Source organism: Oncorhynchus clarkii, chromosome 16, assembly GCF_045791955.1.
Source record: "Oncorhynchus clarkii lewisi isolate Uvic-CL-2024 chromosome 16, UVic_Ocla_1.0, whole genome shotgun sequence".
Lineage (NCBI taxonomy): Eukaryota > Metazoa > Chordata > Actinopteri > Salmoniformes > Salmonidae > Oncorhynchus > Oncorhynchus clarkii.
This window is the reverse complement of record NC_092162.1, coordinates 44,837,917-44,862,886: the sequence shown is the minus strand read 5'-3', so window position 1 is coordinate 44,862,886 and position 24,970 is coordinate 44,837,917. Positions and strand designations below refer to the sequence as shown.

General features: G+C 42.8%; 2 protein-coding genes and 1 non-coding gene across 4 annotated transcripts; 2 read left to right on the top strand and 1 right to left on the bottom strand.

The window, feature by feature from the left end:
- Positions 1-425: 425 nt before the first annotated feature.
- On the top strand, positions 426-15,936 carry LOC139368562 (tumor protein D54-like). Of its 2 annotated transcripts, XR_011626976.1 has the most exons (10): positions 426-686; positions 2,180-2,298; positions 2,523-2,671; positions 9,945-9,992; positions 10,606-10,707; positions 14,110-14,136; positions 14,627-14,671; positions 14,767-14,835; positions 14,940-14,989; positions 15,106-15,936. XR_011626976.1 is itself a non-coding variant. In XM_071107585.1 (9 exons), the coding sequence occupies exons 1-8, from the start codon at positions 659-661 to the stop codon at positions 14,965-14,967; spliced, it is 546 nt and encodes a 181-aa protein (XP_070963686.1). In that variant the 5' UTR covers positions 426-658; the 3' UTR covers positions 14,968-14,989; positions 15,106-15,936. The 2 variants fall into 2 exon arrangements, 1 of the variants encoding a protein (XP_070963686.1); XM_071107585.1 differs by lacking the exon at positions 14,767-14,835.
- A 1,481-nt stretch (positions 15,937-17,417) lies between these two features.
- Positions 17,418-17,489, bottom strand: trnae-cuc (transfer RNA glutamic acid (anticodon CUC)). Its single transcript has one exon. It is a non-coding gene; the product is annotated as a tRNA-Glu (tRNA).
- A 1,205-nt stretch (positions 17,490-18,694) lies between these two features.
- LOC139368560 (pancreatic progenitor cell differentiation and proliferation factor) lies at positions 18,695-22,104 on the top strand. Its single transcript, XM_071107581.1, has 4 exons — positions 18,695-18,892; positions 20,338-20,500; positions 20,595-20,688; positions 20,843-22,104. Exons 2-4 carry the CDS (start codon positions 20,368-20,370, stop codon positions 20,979-20,981), a joined length of 366 nt encoding a protein of 121 aa, XP_070963682.1. The 5' UTR covers positions 18,695-18,892; positions 20,338-20,367; the 3' UTR covers positions 20,982-22,104.
- Positions 22,105-24,970: the final 2,866 nt, after the last annotated feature.

Below are 24,970 nucleotides of genomic sequence, written 5' to 3'. Positions count from 1 at the left end.
TATGCTGCAATTACGATATTCAAGTATCATTACGTGTCGTGCTATTACAGTAGACTGAAAACATAATGTTCTACATTCAATAGGCCTAGGAAATACTGTAGGCCTTCTCTAGAATATGAGGTAGATGGAGACAGAGCCCGTGCTGTGGAATCCTCTCTTCAACTCTCACTCATTTTACCACTTGGTGGATATTTTACCAACGCTGAAAGATCCAGCACAGCCTGCACAGGTGGCTGTTTGTGTTTCCCGCAGCAGCAGCAAAGTTCGTTCTGAATGAATTAGGATAGCCTATACTTGATAAAACAACATCGATGAACAATATGGACAATATGTATAAAAATACATCGAATTTGTTTACTCGACAGGGGTACGCCACCATCATCTCACACACTCACGTGCGGGATTAACTCACATTCTTAAAATACTTAGGTGTTGAATAAACAACGCAACATAACGTTAATATTCCAAATAAGACTACATTATGTTCTTGATTTCCTGTATATAGCTTTGGCATGTAAACCATAGCGTGATACTGAATGTGAGTATAGAGAAGCATTTGAGACATCCATTATTGAACAGTAGGGATTGGACACCATTTAGCAAAAGCTAACGATAGCACGAACACGGAAAAGAAGTGCTGGGTGAAACGGAGTTGTTCATGCCTCTGCTGATCATGAATAGGCAAGGTAAGTTACTATGGCTAGATTGTTGAATTGTTCAATGAATGAATGAATGAATGACATCCTACTCTGTATTACACGGTGAGATAAAGAATACTTGCCTAGATAGCCTTTCATGCTATGCGTGATTAGCCACACGCAATGCTATTGCTAGCGCTACAGGTAGGCATGGAATTCAGCACCATGGACTGCGCACTGGGCGAAATTGAGAACAACGAATGGGAGTCCTCTTGACGGCGGAGATTAAAAAAAAACATATTATATATACGTTTAGAGTTCAATTCTACACATTTTGCCACATTGTAGAGAAAATGTTGCTGTTTTAAAACAGGTTTGCTGCAGTTCTAAACAATTTGCCATGGTGCGGAGAGAAACATTAGCAGTTCTAGAGCTAATTTCTTGCAATTCGACAGATTTTGCCATAGGGTCTAGAGAAATGTTTTGCATTGCATGTTTAATATGATATCTGACTGAGTGTGACTAACAAAATCAATGGCTGCCCTCCGGTCTATACCCGTGATTACTACAAGTTTAGATTGCTGGCCGCTAGACTATCTTACCCATCTTTAAAAAACTGAGCTGACATGGGCTAATTGAGTGACTGATATTACAAGAGAAAGACTGCTGACGCACAACCAAATTTCGAAATTGCACCTTGTGCATTTTACTATTCTAACTCTCAGCAGTAAGTTGGTATTGGTATTTTGGTATTTTATTAGGGTCCCCATTAGCTAATGCAAAAGTACACAAATAAAAAAATATGATACAGAATTACATAATACAGAACATCAATAGACAAGGACAGAAACACATAATCAATGCATACACACAAACTATCTAGGTCAAATAGTGGAGAGGTGTGCCTCGAGGTGTTGCTTTATCTGTTTTTTGAAACCAGGTTTGCTGTTTATTTGAGCAATATGAGATGGAAGGAAGTTCCATGCAATAAGGGCTCTATGTAATACGGTACGCTTTCTTGAATTTGTTCTGGATTTCGGGACTGTGAAAAGACCCCTGGTGGCATGTCTGGTGGGATAAGTGTGTGTCAGAGCTGTGTGTAAGTTGACTATGCAAACAATTTGGTATTTTCAACACATTGTTTCTTATAAAAAGAAGAAGTGATGCAGTCAGTCTCTCCTCAACTCTTAGCCAAGAGAGACTGGTATGCATACTATTTATTTCAGCCCTCTGATTACAATCAAGAGCAAAATGTGCCACTCTGTTCTGGGCCAGCTGCAGCTTAACTAAGTCTTTCTTTCAGCACTGAACCACACGACTGGACAATAATCAAGATTAGACAAAACTAGAGCCTGCAGAACTTGCTTTTGGATTGTGGTGTCAAAAAAGCAGAGCATCTCTTTAGTTGAGACTAGTTGACTAAATGAAGATGAACTGCCAGTAGAGCAGTAATTTATGTCAACAACTGAACATTTATGAAGTCACAGTTCGAGCATTGATATGGGTATGCATTGTAGACAGTAACATCTATCCTTTCAAAGGTTACAGTGGGGAAAATGTTACACCAAGGAACATTTCCATTGGAATATCAGGAATTGGAAGTCCGACTAACGGTCTATCAGAAGAGGATGAGTTTGATTTAAAGATGGAGCTGGCAAAGGTATTATTCTCTCTGTGTCTGTCCAACTTTGCCCTTTTGTCCCATTCTTCATGTTGTCAAACATTGTCATATTCATTTATGTTGAATCTGTCTCTTAGCATAATAGTTTGTTCAGATTTTGATTTGCACCCAAATTAATGGAAAAAGACAAGTCATAGAAAATCCACAATTTATTATTTTTAGTCTGAACGTTGTAAACTTTTCTGTCATTTTTTTCTGCTCAGACGGAGGATGAAATACAGACTTTGCGGCAGGTACTCTTGGCCAAAGAGAAATATGCAATGGACATCAGGAGGCAGCTGGGTACTGGCCCCTTCAGTGAGATTAAACAAAACCTGTCCAAAGGTTGGCAGGAAGTCCAGACCTCCAATGCGTAAGTACTTCCACCTGTGAGATGCCCTCATGATGTCACACAACACTCCTGCTTCTTTAACCGCCTATACAACATCAGAAATGTATTAAAGTAACCCGAGGCATTATAAAGACTAAATTATAAACAAAGTTAGCTGACATGGGCTGATTGAGTGACTGTCACTGAATTACATAACAAACTTGACAATAATACATCAGAATTAGTATCAGAATAGTAGTAATAATAATAATAATAATAATTTGGTGGGTACTGGCAAAGACCAAAGCTGGCAGGAGTACCGTTGAGGACATTGGTGTCTCTCTATCACACGTGAATGATCTTTTAAACAAACAAATGGAGACCTACAAGTAGTTGTTACAACAACAAGAAAATAGCTTCAAGTGTTTTGTCCAAATACTCGTGGATTCTGCTAATAAAATAATGGACGACCTGACCAGAGAGGTCCAGGACCGGAAGAACATTTTGCAGTTCTCCCATGGTCAGCTCTATGAGTTGATGACAGCAATCTGTAAGTCATTGAGAGAGGACATCAGTTCAAGGCAGAATAACATGGTTGTGGACAGAATTGCAGAATCTCCACATGAGACTTGGACGGAGTCTGAGGACAAAGTGAGGGAAATGATATCTGAGAAATTGAATATGGACCACAGGAAGATTGAGGTGGAGCACGCCCACGGGACTGGAAAACCCGGCACAGGTGATAGGCCCGGGCCGATAGTGGTCAAGTTCCTGAGGTTCAAGGACAAGGTAGATGTTCTGGAAAGAGCGAAGAACTTGAGAGGAACATATATCTTAGGAAATAGGTAACTGAGATAACTGATCCCAGCCATGAAAGCTGCCAGAGCGCGTGGGGACATTGCTTACATCCGCTATGACAGGCTCATTGTCCACCCTCCCTCCCAGAAGCCTGGAAGGGATGAGAGAGTCAAGCCTATGGGTTCGTAGCTTCAACCCCACAACACACACATACCAATTGATTAATGGACTGCTGAATGTATATTTTGTTCTCTTGCTTTGTTTGCTCTTTTCAGTATTATGTCTATCTCTGATAAGCTACCCAGGAAAGGGATGAAAATAGCCCATATTAATATATGTAGCCTTAGAAATAAGGTTCATGAAATCCATAACTTGCTAACATCAGATAACATTAATATATTAGCCATTTCTGAGACTCACTTAGATAATTCATTTGATGATACATCAGTAGCAATACAAGGATATAACATGTATAGAAGAGACAGAAATGCTTATGGGGGAGGTGTTGCTGTATATATTCAGAGCCATATCCCTGTAATGCTTAGAGAAGATCTTATGTCAAGTGTTATTGAAGTGTTTTTGTTGCAGGTTCACTTGGCACATCGAAAGCCTTTTCTTTTGGGGTGTTGCTATAGGCTACCAAGTGCTAACAGTCAGTATCTAAATAATGTGTGAAATGCTTGATACTGTATGTGATATAAACAGAGAGGTCTACTTTCTTGGGCACCTGAATATTGACTGGTTTTCATCAAGTTGTCCGCTCAAGAGGAAGCTTCTTACTGTGACCAGTGTCTGTAATCTGTTTCAGGTTATTAATCAACCTACCAGGGTGTTTACAAACACTACAGGAACAAGATCGTCCACATGTATCGATCACATTGTTACTAATACTGCAGAACTTTGTTCTAAAGCTGTATCCATACCCATTGGAGCAGTGCTCACAATATAGTGGCTATATCTAGGAGAACTAAGGTTCCAAAAGCTGGGCCTAAAATAGTGTATAAGAGATCATACAACAATTTTGCTGTGACTCTTATGTGGATGATGTTAAAAATATTTGTTGGTCTGATGTGATTAATGAGGCAAAAGGAGTGGCTAATAAGTCTGGTGTCACGATCTTGGAAATGAGTGGACCAAGGCGCAGTGTGAGTATAGTTCCACATATTTATTTAAGTGAAACTAACAAAACAAAACAACAAAATGTGCAAAGACCGTGAGGACGTAGTGCCCAAACACACTAACCAACAATCAATATCCCACAAAACACAGGTGGGGAAATAGCTACCTAAATATGATCCCCAATCAGAGGCAACGATTAACAGTTGCCTCTAATTGGGTACCATATTAGCACCAACATAGAAATATATATACTAGATCACCCCCTAGTCACGCCCTGATCTAAGGGCTCTCTATGGTCAGGGTGTGACAGTACCCTCCCAAAGGTGCGGACTCCTGCCGCAAAACCTGAAACCAAATGGGGAGGGTGGGGGGGGTGATTGGTGTTGGTGGCGGCTCTGATGCAGGTCGTAGCCCCCACCCAGACCCTGGGTCTGGCCATTGCGCCGGGCTGAACGCTGTCCCTGGACTGGGGACCGGCGCAGAGGAATGCTCCGGCCTTGGAGCGGGACTGACTGCCGTGCCTGGACTTGGCACCGGCGCAAAGGAAGGCTCCGACCATGGAGCTGGGTTGGCCGCCGTGCCTGGACTGTGCACCGGTGCAGTGGAAGTCTCCGGCCTTGGAGCGGGACTGGACTCCGTGCCTGGACTGGGCACCGGCGCAGAGGAAGGCTCCTGCCCTGGAGCTGGACTGGATGCCATGCCTGGACTGGGCACCGAAGCAGAAGGCTCCAGCCATGGAGCAGGACTGGACACTGTGCCTGGACTGGGCATCGGCGCAGAGGAAGGCTCCAGCCATGGAGCAGGACTGGACACCGTGCCTGGACTGGACACTGGCCACTGGAGCAGGACTGGACACCGTGCCTGGACTGTGCATCGGCGCAGAGGATGGCTCCAGCCATGGAGCAGGACTGGACACCGTGCCTGGACTGGGCACCGGCGCAGAGGAAGGCTCCTGCCCTGGAGCTGGACTGGACGCTGTGCCTGGACTGGGCACCGGCGCAGAAGAAGGCTCTGGCCATGGAGCAGGACTGGACACCGTGCCTGGACTGGGCATCGACGCAGAGGAAGGCTCCTGTCCTGGAGTGAAGCTGGACACTGTGCCCGGAAGCTCCGGACCGTTCACCCTCTCTGGAGGTTCAGTACCGTCGACTGTCGCTGGAGGTTCCGGACAGTGGACAGTCACAGGAGGTTCCGGACCGTGGACGGTCGCAGGAGGTTCCGGACCGTGGACCGTCGCAGGAGGTTCCGGACCGTGGACCGTCGCAGGAGGTTCCGGAGGAGACCTGGTGCGTGGGGCCGGCACAGGTGGTACCGGACTGGTGACACGCACTTCAGGGCGAGTGAGAGGAGGAGACACCGGATGTACCGGACTGGGAAGGCACACTGGAGGCCTGATGCGTGGGGCCGGTACAGGTTGCACCGGACTGGTGACACGCACTTCAGTGCGAGGTGGAGGCACAGGACGTACCGGACTGGGAAGGCGCACTGGAGGCCTGATGCATGGGACCGGTACAGGTTGCGCCGGACTGGTGACACACACTTCAGGGCGAGTGCGAGGAGGAGGCACAGGACGTACCGGACTGGGAAGGCGCACTGCAGTCCTGTTGCGTGGATCCGGCACAGGACTGGTGTCACACTCTTCAGCACGCCTGTATGGCAGCATTCTCATCGCTACCACCTCTCTCCGGAATCTTTCATCAAATTCCTCATTCGACTCTCAAACAGGCTCTGGCACTCTCCGCTGCTCGACCGCCAGCTCGACCCCCCCTATCCTGTCCTGCCATGATTTCCTCCCAAGTCCAGGATCCCTTCCCATCCAAGATCTCCTCCCAAGTCCAGGATACCTTCTCCTCCTGGGCACGCTGCTTGGTCCTGTTGTGGTGGGATATTCTGTCACGATCTTGGAAATGAGCGGACCAAGGCACAGCGTGACTATAGTTCCACATATTTATTTAAGTGAAACTAACAAAACAAAACAACAAAACTTACAAAGACTGTGAGGATGTGGTGCCCAAACACACTAACCAACAATCAATATCCCACAAAACACAGGTGGGGAAATAGCTACCTAAATATGATCCCCAATCAGAGGCAACGATAAACAGCTGCCTCTGATTGGGAACCATATTAGCACCAACTAGTCACGCCCTGACCTACTACACCATAAAGAACTAAGGGCTCTCTATGGTCAGGGCGTGACATCTGGCTGCACATCTGACGGGCTTACTTACTGCAAATGGAGAAATTACGTGACTAAACTCAATAAAAAGAAGAAGAAACTATTATGAAGCCAAGTGGGCAAGTGGGAAAACTTGTATTCATGCATAAAAAAAACAATTAATGAAAGAAAAGCATTGCACGTTTTAATTTTGTAAAGTTAGTGTGGGAGAGGTGGAAAAATGATTGCTATCGATCAATAATGACAAACCTCCTGGCATTGACAACTTAGATGGAAAGCTACTGAGGATGGTAGCTGACTCTATAGCCACTCCTATCTGTCATATCTTTAATCTGAGCCTAGAGGAAAGTATTTTCCTCAGGCCTGGAGGGAAGCCAAAGTAATTCCGCTACCCAAGAGTGGTAAAGCGCCTTTACTGGTTCTAACAGCAGACCTATGAGCTTGCTGTCAGCTCTTAGCAAACTGTTGGAAACAATGGTGTTTGACCAAATACAATGCTATTTCTCTGTAAACAAATTAACAACAGACTTTCAGCACGCTTATAGAGAAGGGCACTCAACATGTACTGCACTGACACAAATGATGATTGGTTGAAATAAATTGATAATAATAAGATTGTGAGAGCTGTACTGTTAGATTTTAGTGCAACCTTTGATATTATTGACCCTAACCTGTTGTTGAAAAAAACATGTGTTATGGCTTTTTAACCTCAGCTCTGAATCCACAATATGGCAATCTATCTAATAGAACTCAGAGTGTTTTCTTCAATGGAAGCTTCTCTAATATCAAACATGTAAAGTGTGGTGTACCGCAGGGAAGCTCTCTAGGCCCTCTACTCTTTTATATTTTTACCAATGACCTGCCCCTGGCATTAAACAAAGCATGTGTGTCCATGTATGCTGATGATTAAACCATATATGCATCACAGCTAATGAAGTCACTGAAACTCTTAAAAAAGAGTTGAAGTCTGTGAAATCACTACTAAGAGCATTGTATTTGGTACAAATCATTCCTTGTGGCTGTTGAACAAGTTGAGGAGAATAAATTACCTTAGATTGTAAACTGTCACGGTCAATACATATAGATTCAATGGTTGTAAAGATGGGGAGAGGTCTGTCCGTAATAAAGAGATGCTCTGCTTTTTTGACACCACACTCCAAAAAGCAAGTTCTGCAGGCTCTAGTTTTGTCTAATCTTGATTATTTTCCAGTTGTATGGTCCAGTGCTGCAAGGAAATACCTAGTTAAGCTGCAGCTGGCCCAGAACAGAGTGGCACATTTTGCTCTTGATTGTAATCAGAGGGCTGATATAAACACTATGCATGCCGGTCTCTCTTGGCTAAGAGTTGAGGAGAGACTGACTGCATCACTTCTTATTTTATAAGAAACATTAATGTGTTGAAAATCCCAAATTGTTTGCATAGTCAACTAACACACAGCTCTAACAAACACACACTTATCCCACCAGACATGCCACCAGGGGTCTTTTCACAGTCCCGAAATCCAGAACAAATTCAAGAAAGCGTACCGTATTACATAGAGCCCTTATTGCATGGAACTTCCTTCCATCTCATATTGCTCAAATAAACGGCAAACCTGGTTTCAAAAAACAGATAAAGCAACACCTCGCGGCACAACGCCTCTCCCCATATTTGACCTAGATAGTTTATGTGTTGATATGTAGGCTATGTGGGCCTTTAAAAAAAATGTAGTTCTGTCCTTGAGCCGTTCTTGTCTATTGATGTTCTGTATTATGTCATTCTGCATTATGTTTCATGTTTTGTGTGGACCCCAGGAAGAGTAGTTGCTGCTTTTGCAACAGCTAATGGGGATCCTAATCAAATACCATATACATATACTGTACACTGGGGAAAAAAAAAGAAATCTGTCAATTTAAATACGTTCATTAGGCCCTAATCTATAGATTTCATATGCCTGGGAATACAGATATGCATCTGTTGGTCACATATACCTTTTAAACAAATTAGAGCCATGGATCAGAAACCCAGTCAGTATCTTGTGGGACCACCATTTGCCTCATGGAGTGCAACGAACATAGCTTCTTCGCATAGAGTTGATAAGTCTGTTGATTGTGGACTGTGAAATGTTGTCCCACTCCTCTTCAATGGCTGTGCGAAGTTGCTGGATATTGGTGGGAACTGGAACACACTGTCGTACATGTCGATCCAGAGCATCCCAAACAGGCTCAATGGGTGACATGTCTGGTGAGTGTGCAGGCCATGGAAGAACTGGGACATTTTCAGCTCCCAGGAATTGTGTACAGATCCTTGCGACATGGGGCTGTGCATTATCGTGCTGAAACATGAGGTGGCACGACAATGGGCCTCTGGATCTCGTCACGGTATCTTTGCTCATTCAAATTGCCATTGATAAAATGCAGTTGTGTTAGTTGTCCATAGCTTATGCTTGCTCATACCATAACCACACCGCCACCATGGGGCACTCTGTTCACAATGTTGGCATCAGGAAACCGTTCGCCCACACGACGCCATACACTCTGTCTGCCATCTGCCCAGTACAGTTAAAACCGGGATTCATCCGTGAAGAGCACACTTCTCCAGCGTGCCAGTGGCCATCGAAGGTGAGAATTTGCCCACTGAAGTCGAACTGCAGTCAGGTCAAGATCCTGGTGAGGATAACGAGCACCCAGATCAGCTTCCCTAAGACGGTTTATGGTAGAGAAATGAACATTCAACATTTATGAGAAATAAGCTTTTTGTGCGTATGGAACATTTCTGGGATCTTTTATTTCAGCTCATGAAACATTGGACCAACACTTCACATGTTGCATTTCTTTTTCTGTTCAGTATATTTGTCATATTTCACACATGTACTTGTGTATAATTGTGTATTATATGCATTTCCCAACTCCCCCTGAGACACTATCAGATTTGAAGGCATTCAAAAACTGTGGATAGACTTCAAACTAATGGAGAGCCTTTGCAAATGAACCAGGGCAGATTTGACTCTGACTTAATGTGAGTAAAAGTTGGGCAAAGGTGAACCAAGCCTGCCAAAGCAGCTATTGCATCTATTATTATTTCTGGCAGAACGTTGTAGAAAAGCATACAATGTCAGCACCCTGTTTTTGCCTGGCATAATACCTACAGTACATAATCCTGAAATGCATGCTCATCTTCAGTACTTAATGCTTTCTCTAAGATGGCACTCTGATGATAATGTACCTCTATATTTACAGATATCTGACAGCCTCAGCTACTCTGGAAGACATCAGTCAATCTAACGTGTGAGTGGTCACTCCATTATATATGTGAATTTAACCAAGACGGGCTTTGCTAAAAGGGTTCTTGTTCTATGTTGTTCTAAGCTCTATGTTGGAACAGCTGATGGGATTTTAAGGTCAGCTGGATCAGAGGCCTGTTAATAGCCTGTCCAATAGCCTTTCTTAACATTGGCAGCAGTATTAACAACAGGCTGTGGCTGGCCTGGCCGGGGAGGGAGCACTTTACTTGGTGAAAACAGAGGGGGTGGGGGGAATCTGGCTATCTGCACTAGGACAGGGTGACCACGAAGGTGCTGATGGCTCATGTTTTGGGGTTTCACCCATCGTGCTTCAACCAGGCCATCCGTGCTCATAGCATGTGTCCTCCTGCTGATGCTGTGGTGGAACACAGCAAGCTCGTCACTGTGAAAAGGAGGATCCAAGAAAGTGGATGGGCCAATATGCAAATTAAGTCCTTGCGTAGGGTGTACTTTGAACAAACCTCGGTGACATAAGTTAAGTTTTGCCCTTTCCCCCTTGATATACTATAGTAGTCATGCCGACTGATTGGTAGTCAAAATATAAACTTCCTGTCTTTTCTAGATCTCCGACTCTCTCTCTTGCTTTCTGTGACTAGGTATAAGAGGACCCAGGAGAGTATCTCTAATGCAGGACAGATGACCAGTGCTGCCCTGTCCACAGTGGGTGTGGCCATTACAAGGAGACTTGGAGACATGAGGTACCCTCAGCTCATCCTCCTGCACACCCTTCTGTTCTTTCCATCTTCCTTCACCACCACTATTACTCATCTGTCCACCAGCAGTGTCCACCCTTCATATCGTCACTTTGTCTTAATCCACTAAATCAATCATCTTTTTAATCCAGTTATATATATATATATATATATATATATATATATATATATATATATACATACATACATACATACACACACACACACACACACACACACACACACACACACACACACACACACACACTGAGTGTACAAAACATTAGGAACACCTGCTCTTTCCATGACAGACTGACCAGGGGATTCAAAGTGAAAGATATGATCCCTTATTGCTGTCACCTGTTAATTCCACTTCAATCTGTGTAGATGAAGGAGGGGGGGGGTTACAAAAATATTTTTAAGCCTTGAGACAATCGAGACATGGATTCTGTATGAGCAAGACAAAAGATTTAAGTGCCTTTGAACAGGGTATGGTAGTAGGTGCCAGGTACACCGGTTTGAGTGTGTCAAGAACTGCAACGCTGTTGGGTTGTTCATGCTCAACAGTATATATATACAGAACCAGTCAAAAGTTTGGACACCCCTACTCATTACAGGGTTTTTCTTCATTTTTACTATTTTCTACATTGTAGAATAATAGTGAATAACTATGAAATAGCACAAATGGAATAATCTATTAACCCAAAGTATGGGTGGTATGCAGAAGATAGCCCTATTTGGTAAAAGACCAAGTCTGACGAGGCAGCGTGGTAGGCATAGTTTGTTGCATGACTTAATCACAACAATTGAGGATTGGCTGATAACTACAAAACAAACATTCTGGATAATATTGAGAATCTGGAACTATTTATTGATCCGCATTTTGATATGCTCGAAAAAGAAACGCATACATCGAAGTGAACAAGAGAATACCTTTCCTCGAGTTCTACAAGCGAAACCAAAAATTAAAAATGTCACATTGGGAGGGGGACGATTTTATAACTGTCTCCAGAAGATAGAGCATTGCTTACAAGCATGAGCGAGCAGTTCAAAAAAATGATATATTGCCTGGGTTACTGGGGGAGTTTGAGGCCTTAAAAATAAGAATGGATTACAGTAATAAAATGAAATACGAGTGGAAAATATGATATTGAAAACTGCCGTGGACTCCCTAGAAGACACTACAGAGAGGCTACGGTATGATAATAAAACAATGAAAGCCGAATTACTTGATCTAAAGTGCAGAAGTATGAAAAATAATATTGTTATAATGGGAATAAAAGGAGGATGAACACAAACTATTTGTCAACGGAGGAAAAATCAAGGTGTTCAGGAAAAGTAATCTCAATATGACGGTCGAACAGGTGGAAACAATTGATTTTCAGAGGGCTCCCCGTTTTTCGGTGGCAGAGCAGAGGGAAGGCTCCGTCCGATCGTAGCTATGCTGACCCACCTCAAAAGGAAAATTGCTTTGTTACAACAGGTTAGAGAATTGAAGAACACCTCATTCTCTATTGATGAACAATTTCCCCATAAAATAGTGGAGAGACGACGTGCCCTCTACCCCACTTTCAAAAGGCTCCGAGCAGTGAAGCAGAATGTTCGTCTAGTGGTCAATAAATGATATGTAAACAACCAAATGTTCAAGGACTCTTAAGATTACAACGTGGCTGTGAGTGATAGCTACCTTCTGTTGAAGTAGTCCCCGATAGATATTTGCACCGCGTTAAACAGTACACATAACTTTTTTGTTGTTGTTGCATGAACAACTTTTTTTATTCATGCAGTATGGAACCGTGGACTTAAAATACGGTTGGACTTATGGTAATGCAGAATGGGTATGATGAACTTATCCCTCTTCTATATGGACTTAATATCAGGTTTTGATTTAGGGGAAGGCAAAGATGGGTAAGGCTGACCTTTTTTCTTATGATTTATTTACTTATTTAATTTGAAGATTGTACTTTAGAAATACCAAGGTTGTTTTTTTTTACTTGATATGATATGGCCTAATTGTAGAGGTCGTGTATATTATGACTTCAAATACATTATTGTTCGCTGATGTGAATTGGAATGAATAGCTGTTAAGATAAAACGTAATAAATATGAATAGAATTATTATAGGGCAATGATAAAGGACAATATCATTAAAAACCTGCCTAGGTTCTCTATTGGAATAGGCCTAAATGATCCTAAAATAATTGGTGTCATTTGCCTTTTACATTTAAAATCTCATTATAAAAAATGTAAAAGGATGATTATTGTTCTGTTACACACCAGCAAATGGATAAGGTATTGTCAACAGGGTTGTTGTCTCTATTAGTGTGGTGGGCTGGTAAACACGGGGATAAACTGATTAAAGTTAACGGTAGAACACTTCTCTAAGCGAGAGAGAGGTATATTATATATTTCTATATAAGCTATTTATGCTACCTTTTTATATTCTTGATCGTAATGATATAGGCCTAGGTGTAAAACAGCCGAGGTGCTAGAGCAACAACCCTGGAATAAAAAACGAAATGTTCTTGGCCAACGTGCCATGGCTGTGTCGGTCGATTGTAAATTAAACTTGGTCTGTTAAAATAACATCAAATTGATTAGAAATACAGTGTAGACATTGTTAATGTGGTAAATTACTATTGTAGCTGAAAGGCTGATTTTTTTTTATGGAATATCTACGTAGGCTTACAGAGGCCAATTATCAGCTACCATCACTCCTGTGTTCCAATGGCACGTTGTATTAGCTAATCCAAGTTTATCTTATAAGTTTAATTGATCTTTAGAAACCCCTTTTGAAATGGTGTTAGCACAGCTGAAAATTGTTGTTCTGATTTAAAGAAGCAATACAACTGACATTCAAAATGTAACAAGTACTTTTGTGTGTCAGGGCAAATGTATGCATGCAGTAAAAAGGTTATAAGTTTCTTTAGGAATGTAGTGAAGTAAAGTTGTCAAAAATAAATAGTTAAGTACAGATACCCCAAAAACTGCTTAAGTAGTACATTCCAGTATTTTTACTTAAGTACTTTACACCACTGCCCTTCACAGGACACATTGTTGAGGACAGAGGTTTCTTCTCGTGCATTTGTTTACGCAATCACAGGGAGAAATTCAACAGCCTTAATCGAATCAGACCAGTCGGTCTTAATTGGCAACATTATCCCTTTATCTACTTTACTGTTCCTTCATAGCCTTTAAATTGAGCCTGCGTAAAGGATAGCTGTCGCTGTGATGCATTTTTGCTTGCCATTAATTGTTTAAGTATTTTTTTTATATATACACACACACACACTCTTCTCATACAGCGCACTGTCAATATTTACACCTCCATGTGGCCTCTTGATTACTTTATCTGACCATCTCTCTTTCCCCATCTCTTTCCTGGAACGCTGCCCATTAACCGGACAGGGCACTGCCTTTGCCAAGCCCACCTCGGTAAGGATAGTAGGAGTTCCCTGGCCTTGTGATAGTGAACAACCTTGATTTCGATGTGATATATTAAGCTGCTACTGATCTTATCTGTTTTTCTTGCTCATGTGCTATATACTACTATACTACATGATGTACTACTATACTACATACTGTACTACTACTGTATACTACATGATGCACTCCTATACTACATGATGCACTCTTATACTACATACTGTACTACTACTGTATACTACATGATGCACTCCTTTAATACATGATGCACTACTACTGTATACTAAATGATGACCTACTATACTACTACTTTATACTACATGCTGTACTACTATACTACATGTTGTACTGCTATACTACATGATCTACTACTATATTACATGCTATACTACATGATGTACTACTATACTAGTACTTTATACTACATGATGTACTGCTAAACTACATGATGCTCTTACTAATCTCTCTTTGTCTCTGTTTCTGCTCTCGGACGCACCAGCCCCTCCTTGGGCCACTCCATCAGTGTCCCTGCTATGTCAATGAGGTAAAACACTGGGCACACTACTGCACTACTACTACTTTCTGCAGTACCTCCATAGGCGGTGAATGATGTTTGAATGATATTAACTTCGTCCCCAGGCTAATTGCGAACAGTGCTTGGGGAGGAAGAGTCTGGTGAACGACATTAGAATGACATTAATGCTGCAAGTAAATAAAGTTACATTTAAAGCTGAAAAACTTACTTTAACCTGAAGTGATACCTCAAACTGAATTCCATTGTTTAAGAGATGTGTCTTTCTGCCTCCTTGTAGACATTCCAATACATTCAAGTCCTTTTGAAGACATGGTGTGAAGCGTGAAGGTAAGTGTCTGTGAGAACAATCACAAACATAAAGAACAGAAAATACTCTATTTTCTCATCTTTAATATTACAACTAATTCCTCATGTCTCTACTGGCTTCTGTCTCTTCCACACAGAACAAGGTGTCCAGGATTCTAGGGATTGACGGAGATATCTCTGGGTCTGAAAGAAGCCCATCTCAGAACAGTGGTTCCTTCCAACATAATCTATTTTTCTCTCAACCATCTGTAATCTCACTACTTCCTTCATTACTTTAACCTGATGTCATGGTCCACACTACCCCTTCAAAGAGTAAACATTATGCAGGAGGTTGATAACTTGGGTATGGCTTTGACAGTGTTAGTTCCAACCTTTCATTCATTCTAAATATGAAGTAGTATTTCCAATATGTAGTTATGTACACTGCTCAAAAAAATAAAGGGAACACTTAAACAAAACAATGTAACTCCAAGTCAATCACACTTCTGTGAAATCAAACTGTCCACTTAGGAAGCAACACTGATTGACAATAAATTCCACATGCTGTTGTGCAAATGGAATAGACAACAGGTGGAAATTATAGGCAATTAGCAAGACACCCCCAATAAAGGAGTGGTTCTGCAGGTGGGGACCACAGACCACTTCTCAGTTCCTATGCTTCCTGGCTGATGTTTTGGTCACTTTTGAATGCTGGCGGTGCTTTCACTCTAGTGGTAGCATGAGACGGAGTCTACAACCCACACAAGTGGCTCAGGTAGTGCAGCTCATCCAGGATGGCACATCAATGCGAGATGTGGCAAGAAGGTTTGCTGTGTCTGCCAGCGTAGTGTCCAGAGCATGGAGGCGCTACCGGGAGACAGGCCAGTACATCAGGAGATGTGGAGGAGGCCGTAGGAGGGCAACAACCTAGCAGCAGGACCGCTACCTCCGCCTTTGTGCAAGGAAGAGCACTGCCAGAGCCCTGCAAAATGACCTCCAGCAGGCCACAAATGTGCATGTGTCTGCTCAAACGGTCAGAGACAGACTCCATGAGGGTGGTATGAGGGTCCGACGTCCACAGGTGGGGGTTGTGCTTACAGCCCAACACCGTGCAGGACGTTTGGCATTTGCCAGAGAACACTAAGATTGGCAAATTCGCCACTGGCGCCCTGTGCTCTTCACAGATGAAAGCAGGTTCACACTGAGCACATGTGACAGTCTGGAGATGCCGTGGAGAACGTTCTGCTGCCTGCAACATCCTCCAGCATGACCGGTTTGGCGGTGGGGCAGTCATGGTGTGGGGTGGCATTTCTTTGGGGGGCCGCACAACCCTCCATGTGCTCGCCAGAGGTTGCCTGACTGCCATTAGGTACCGAGATGAGATCCTCAGACCCCTTGTGAGACCATATGCTGGTGTGGTTGGCCCTGGGTTCCTCCTACTGCAAGACAATGCTAGACCTCATGTGGCTGGAGTGTGTCAGAAGTTCCTGCAAGAGGAAGGCATTGATGCTATGGACTGGCCCGCCCGTTCCCCAGACCTGAATCCAATTGAGCACATCTGGGACATCATGTCTCGCTCCATCCACCAACACCACGTTGCACCACAGACTGTCCAGGAGTTGGCGGATGCTTTAGTCCAGGTCTGAGAGGAGATCTCTCAGGAGACCATCCGCCACCTCATCAGGAGCATGCCCAGGCGTTGTAGGGAGGTCATACAGGCACGTGGAGGCCACACACACTACTGAGCCTCATTTTGACTTGTTTTAAGGACATTACATCAAAGTTGGATCAGCCTGTAGTGTGGTTTTCCACTTTAATTTTGAGTGTGACTCCAAATCCAGACCTCCATGGGTTGATAAATTTGATTTCCATTGATAATTTTTGTGTGATTTTGTTGTCAGCACATTCAACTATGTAAAGAAAAAAGTATTTAATAAGAATATTTCATTCATTCAGATCTAGGATGTGTTATTTTAGTGTTCCCTTTATTTTTTTGAGCAGTGTATATTGTCCAACTGTTTGAAGGAAAATGTCATTGTCATATTCTACTATTGCATTCTAAGAACATAACAATCACAAATGTACAGTAATGTATTTTTGTACTTTAAGAGAATTTACAATTAAAACAAAAGTGGTCTGTTCTGAATTTGGATACTAATACCTTTCTGGAAAAATAAAGAAAGAAACAAAAGTGAGTATTGTTGTTACAGTTCACAGCTATAACCATGATACGGTAGTATAATAGACTGGTAAAACGGTGATTGTCATGTTGTTTAAAAAATGTAAAACTTAAATTCCCTGACTGGGAATCGAACACCGGCCGCGGAAGTGAGAGTACCAAAGCCTAACCCCTAGACCACCACGAAATGCAGCATTTTTCAGAAAATGATAAATACTGTTCAAAAAATTATATTGTTAACTTGGAATAGCGGTAGTACAGTTGTTTAAAAAAACAAACATAAAACGTATGTTCCCTGACCGGGAATCGAACCCGGGCCGCGGCGGTGAGAGCGCCGAATCCTAACCACTAGACCACCAGGGAAGTCTTCATAAAATGTATTGTTAAGTTGGTATAAAGGACTTCGGTAGTACAGTCGCTGTCAGGTTCTAAAAAAAAAAAACATATATATCCAATGCGGGCGGCTGCGGTGAGAACGCCGAACCCTAACCACTAGACCACCAAGAAAATAAATCAAATGTCTAGAAAATGATCCAATTTATATTATTGAAAATCAAAAACTTATATTGTTAACTTTGAAATAACTATTATCGTGTTTTTCTTCTTCATGATGACATTATTGAGGGAATAACATTTGATAATTTATAGGATTTGATACAATAGTCTGTGATTCCAATCATCTTATAAACATTGAAAAGAAAAAGTCAGATAATAACATGTTGACATTATGTTCTGCTTTCACAGTTAGGATTCATTCCTAAATGGGAAATTCCACGCTGTGGAAGAACAAATTAAAACAGTGAATGAATCAGTAGGCTACTGGGTTAAAGTTCGGTTATTCGTGTTTGGGACAGCTGTGGATTCTGTATGACGTGTCTGTCAAGAGCATTGCAATCGATCATGTTTTGTGCTTGCCCAGCCTTTGTGCTTGCCCAGCCTAGACTAGACATGTTACATGTTAAACGTACATACGAAAAATGTATATGTATGATTACATAGGTTGGTCGGGATGGACGGAAGGCGTGCGTGCATATAACGCGAAGTCTAACAGCCCAAAGGTTGTGTTTGACTCTCATCAAGGACAATTATAGCTAATGAGCAACTTCTTACAACATTTAGCTTTTTTTTAAATAACTACTTAGCATGTTAGCTAACCCTACCCCCAAACCCTTTAGCCTCCTAACCCCTAACCTTAATAGCCCCTTAACCCTGAATTTATCTCTAATCCTTACCATAGCCTCTATCCTAGTTTACATTATCCATATAGGTAAAGTTAGCCACAAAATACTGAAACTCATAACTTGTCATACGTTTTGCAAATTCGTAACATATTGTACACATTGCAATTGGTAACATATCATAAGAATTGTAATATGTGACATATCATACAAAATGGATGATGGATATCCACAAATTAGTACACACAATTCGAAAAGTAATTGTTCTAATTTCAGTACATATTTACGTTTACTATGTTACGTCTACTCCTGAGTCCAGGTTGGCTTCCTTGGAAACGTAGGCCTAAACGTGCCCTAACCCCACCCATGAGCAGCTCGTCCAGGATGCGTCACAGCGCCCACTGTATAAAGTTACCTGCTTGTCCCTATTCATCATTCTACACTGAGCACACCAGAAATAATTTGAAGTTTTCTATTCGAGAACATACCACAAATGGGCAAGAGTAGTCGTTTAGCTTAATTCACCGAGTATTGCCAAAAGACCCCGCCTTTGGTGTTTTTCAACATCATTCAACGCCAAATAAAAAGGTAAGATTGATTTGATTGCTTTTAGAAAAGGCAAAAAATATTCGCCCAGCTTGAATGACAATTGAATAAGCTGGGCTACTTGCCCAGATAACAATGGACAATGTGTGTCCAATCATATGTTTACCTACACTAAATCTATTTGATTTATTGTCCTGGCACAAATTATTTTAGAAAAGATTCCACATTGCCTTTAACAATGTAGGCTAATAGCCTTAAAATAGTGAAATCAGAATGGGGGGGGATTCTCTTTCTACCAGCTTTGTGTCCTATCTGATTCTGATCATCAAAGAGGAACATCAAAGAATTCTCTAATTTGTTGAATAATTGTTGCCTTGACTGCTGATATTGTATAGTCTCTTTGCATCTACATTTTGTCTCAATGGTCTGTTTTATCATACACTTGCCAGTGTTGGTCTCTTATTTTTCTGCACATGAGGTGTGATTGGCAATGCTGGCATGAATGCAATGCACATTCACACATCCAATAGTGCCTGATGGCAGTAAGTCTTTTTTCCCCACTGTGTAAAGGGGATTGGTTTATCCTTGATATTTTGCAACTGCCTATCTAGCACAGACATGCATTACCCTGACAATCCCTAGCCAGTAACCATCTGGACTGAACTTCTGCCCTGACTGGACCTGACAACTGATTTAGCATCAAATGTAATCAGGTTGCTTCTCAATAAACCACTCATTTTTGCTTATGGAAATGTAGTTTGTTTGGGGAGTAAAACTATATGTTTAGCATGTTTCATTCCACTGCAGTGTTTGAGAAGAGTTGTGCATCCTGTATAGTCCTGCTTTCTGAGTGGCTTAGTCAGTACCTTTTTTTTTTTAAAGAGGTACTGCAGCGCCTCACACCAAGTGTTGAGCCCTGTGACTCACCTAGCCTGTGCACTTTCCTGGCTAGGTGCCTGGAAGTTGGAACATTATACCTGCAGACCCTGGTCCCAGACAGCCCACTTATTTGCAGATCATGGTGTGGAAATCACTTTGCACAGCTGTTGGTCTCTATCACACCCCTCAGACTGAGGGCTAAGCCAACAGTGATATCAGAGAGGCTCAAGGGGTCAGGAGCATGGGAAGTGGAAATGCACGTTTGCCTATAATAGGCTAATGACGGGCTTCTGTGACTGGATGACAATCCAGAATTTGTCACTCAGGCATGTTTCTAACTCACTTTGGATGAAGTTGAATATAGACCTGTTCTCTGCTGTGTCGCAAAATGCTGTGAATGGGTTGCAGGCTGATTTTGAAATGGGTCTTACACTTTCCACAAAGACAAATCTGTACAAAAGCCTATGTTGAGGCTGTTGCATTATGGCACATTTAATGACATCTAGCAGCATCCATAGCAATATTATTTGGCTCATCCCAGTATCACTTGCCTCTGCTTGCATGGTTCCTGTCTCCACACTCCTAATATCCCCTTCTCTCTTCCCTAGGTTTTCCATCTTTGAGCAGAGTTAAAGAGAATGGCATCAATTCCGTCCACTGGCTCTCTCATCGCCACCCATGATTACTATAGAAGGCGCATAGGCTCCACTTCTAGCAACAGCTCCTGTGGCAGTTCTGAATACGCTGGCGAAGTCATTCCACACCCCCCAGGTACAGACCAGTTTCTCGCACTCTGACAAGTTTTTCATAAGAACATTATCTCGCACTCGGTCTCTAAAGTTTCCTTTTGTTTTCTCTTCCTCAGGTCTGCAGAGACAGGACTCTGGTCACTGGTGGTCTTCTTTCTTCTTCCCAAACAAACAGAACCAGCCTGGCAGCATGATTGGATCTGAACAGAAGTGAGTTCCTTAACCCAAGAGTCACACAAATGGATTAAAACCATGCATAGTTTAAATCTTGCGTTTCATTTGTCCTTTGTAAGATGTCTCACTTTAAGTAACCGGTTAATTGTTTTTCTGTACCTCTTTAGCTAAACAATATTTCTTATTGCAGGAGTGGAACGTACACGGTGACCAACGGGCAGGTGGCGTGTATCGCCAGGGAGATGGTGTTGAAGAAGCAACTCAGTAGGCAACTCAGTGAAAGCAGTAACTCTGGGAAGGTGGAACAAGGGAGCCCACCACCCTCCTAATCCCATCTCTTCTCCAACACCCCACACCTTGAGTTTAGTTGGAGATTGAGGCAGCAGATTTTACAACTTTTTAGTGATTGAGGCTGCTTTTCCTCCCTGTGTTTATATATTTTTTTTATAAAAGACAAAAGGATTTCTCTATCATGCTTTTTGCTGTTGAATAAATCAAAATTCTTGCAATGAATACTTTGTCTTAATTGTATTCCCTATTCAAGTGACTAAGTCCCTAAATATTTGTTTGTCTATAACTATAGACACTGTACCAGTCAAGTTTGGACACCTACTCAGTACAAGAGGTGTCACTACAGTCCCTGGTTTGAATCCAGGCTGTATCACATCTGGCTGTGATTGGGAGTCCCATAGGGCGGTGCACAATTGGCCCAGGTTTGCCCTGGGTAGGCTGTCATTGTAAATAAGAATTTGTTCTTAACTAACTTGCCCAGTTAAAGGTTCAATAATTGTTTAAAAAATGCAGGGTTTTGAAATAACACATGGAAAGACTAAACCAAGAAAGTGTTAAACAAATTCAATTATTTGAAATTTTTCAAAGTGGCCACCCTTTGCCTTGACAGCTTTTCACGCTCTTGGCATTCTTAACCAGCTTCATGTCTAAGTTGTGGAATTTCTTTCCTCAATGCATTTGAGCCAATCAGTTGTGTTGACAAGGTAGGGGTGGTATACAGAGAGCCCTATTTAGGGGAAAGACGGAACAGCTCAAACAGCACCAGTTCATTCTCCGACCTTGTCGGAACATTTCAAGAACTTTTAAAGTTAAGTGCAGTCGCAAAAACTGTTCAGATGAGCCTGCGTGAATCAGGCCTTCATGGTCAAATTGCTGCAAAGAAACCACTAAAGGACACCAAGAAGAGACTCGCTTGGGCCAAGAAACACGATCAATGGACATTAGACTGGTGGAAATCTGTCCAGATTTTTGGTTCCAACTGCCATGTCTTTGTGAGACGCAAGAGTAGGTGAATGGATGATCACGTGTGCTTTGCTAGTGAACTTGTCGGTGATTTAGTTCGAATTACTATGTCATTCCATTGTTTTATTTCATGGTTTTGATTTCACTATTCTACAATGTAGAAATGATAAAATAAAGAAACCCTTGACTAGGTGTCAACTTGACTGGTACTGTATATACTGTTTATATAACTACGTGTGTGTATAGTTTACACACACTTTAAAATGAAATCATATCAAGATTAGGGTAGAAGTTATTGAGTAGTTAAGTTAGTGATGAAAGTGTCATAACTTTTATAACGAGTCAATATTAACTCAGCCACTATACTGAACTTGAAAAGTGTCCATGGCTATGGGGGACAGACAGATTTGAGAATGAACCGTTCTGGTGTCCACACTATGTAACCAGATAACAGTAATGATAATAATCCCCAAAACTCCATTGTCAGTTTTGTTCATGACAATACTGATGAGTATAGTGTCTGTTTTATAACATGCTGCCAGCCACTGTTAATGCAATTAAGCTGATTAGGCTGCAATATGATTAGCAACAGCTAATTGGTGAAGACGATGGCTTACGCTTATATAATACATTACACCTGTTCTGAAATATAGGTCAACCACCCGTGGAACGTTCTGTGTTGCTGTAGAGTCATTCACATTGTTTTTTACAGTCTCTTAGGGCATAAAAGGGAATGTACACTGTATAATTATACAGACTTTCTATGATCTCAACACATTGGTGGAGTCAGCACCTGAAAATATCAACAAGGACACAATAAAATACACTTTCAGGATTGTTAATTATAGCATGGAACAAATGTGAATACTTCACTAGTTTTACACTGACTGAAGTTGCCAACAAGGTTTACTCCAGTTACTGTAGCTAAGCATTTGATTGAACCTTTGTTTATATATTGTTATTGTCTGTCATTGAGATTAAATGTCTTTCACAAAAGAGACCTGTAGACATAAGCCTCATTTATACCTGGTTCTAACATGAATCCTTTGTCCTGATCTTTTCCACATTCTGATTGTGCCCACATTTTCAGACAGGTGTAGATTATTAAAAGATGCATTGTGATCTGCTTGTGATCATATCTTCCTGACGTCCTCAGGACCCATTGGCGGTGTTTTCACAGGCAGCCCAATTCTGATATATATTTTTTCCAACTAATTGGTCTTTTGACCAATCACATTAGATCTTTTCCATCAGACCAATTAGTGAAAAAAAATATCAGAATTGGGATGCCTGTGTAAATGCAGCCAATTTGTCTGGATATCTTACAAGTGTAAACGGATCAGGATAGTGAAACCATTTAAAATCATAATTGGATCATTATCCCGCCTTTTAAAAATCAATGACAGGTGGAACCATTGACTTATGGCATCAATATGTGTCTTAAAATAAATAAATAAGAGGGACGAGGAAATCTGGTCACGATGCTGACACAGTGGACAGAAATGAGACACATTTTAATACCATGTGTAGACATGTTTCTGAGAATATGGGCACAATCAGAATGTGGACAAGATCAAGACAAAATACCTATGTTAGTCAGCCTCCTGAGTGGCGCAGTTGTCTAAGGCACTGCATTGCATTGCATTGCTAGCTGTGCCACTAGAGATTCTGGGTTCGAGTCCAGGCTCTGTCGTAGTGTTGTCTTGGTTAGGGGAAGGTTTGGCCGACAGGGATATCTTGTCCCATCGCTCACTAGCGACTCCAGTGCCTGTCTGGGTTAGGGGAAGGTCTGGCCGACAGGGATATCTTGTCCCATCGCTCACTAGCGACTCCAGTGCCTGTCTGGGTTAGGGGAAGGTCTGGCCGACAGGGATATCTTGTCCCATCGCTCACTAGCGACTCCAGTGCCTGTCTGGGTTAGGGGAAGGTCTGGCCGACAGGGATATCCTTGTCCCATCGCTCACTAGCGACTCCAGTGCCTGTCTTGGTTAGGGGAAGGTCTGGCCGACAGGGATATCTTGTCCCATCGCTCACTAGTGACTCCAGTGCCTGTCTGGGTTAGGGGAAGGTCTGTCCCATCGCTCACTAGCGACTCCAGTGCCTGTCTGGGTTAGGGGAAGGTCTGGCCGACAGGGATATCCTTGTCCCATCGCTCACTAGCGACTCCAGTGCCTGTCTGGGTTAGGGGAAGGTTTGGCCGACAGGGATATTCTTGTCCCATCGCTCACTAGCGACTCAAGTGCCTGTCTTGGTTAGTGGAAGGTCTGGCCGACAGGGATATCTTGTCCCATCGCTCACTAGCGACTCCAGTGCCTGTCTGGGTTAGGGGAAGGTCTGGCCGACAGGGATATCTTGTCCCATCGCTCACTAGCGACTCCAGTGCCTGTCTGGGTTAGGGGAAGGTCTGGCCGACAGGGATATCCTTGTCCCATCGCTCACTAGCGACTCCAGTGCCTGTCTTGGTTAGGGGAAGGTCTGGCCAACAGGGATATCTTGTCCCATCGCTCACTAGCGACTCCAGTGCCTGTCTGGGTTAGGGGAAGGTCTGGCCGGCAGGGATATCCTTGTCCCATCGCTCACTAGTGACTCCAGTGCCTGTCTGGGTTAGGGGAAGGTCTGTCCCATCGCTCACTAGCGACTCCAGTGCCTGTCTGGGTTAGGGGAAGGTCTGGCCGACAGGGATATCCTTGTCCCATCGCTCACTAGCGACTCCAGTGCCTGTCTGGGTTAGGGGAAGGTTTGGCCGACAGGGATATTCTTGTCCCATCGCTCACTAGCGACTCAAGTGCCTGTCTGGGTTAGGGGAAGGTTTGGCCGACAGGGATATCCTTGTCCCATCGCTCACTAGCGACTCCAGTGCCTGTCTGGGTTAGGGGAAGGTCTGGCCGACAGGGATATCCTTGTCCCATCGCTCACTAGCGACTCCAGTGCCTGTCTGGGTTAGGGGAAGGTTTGGCCGACAGGGATATCCTTGTCCCGTCGTGCACTAGTGACTTCTGTGGTGGGCTGGGCGCAGTGCATGCTGACACGATCTTCAGGTGTACTGTGTTTCCTCTGACACGCT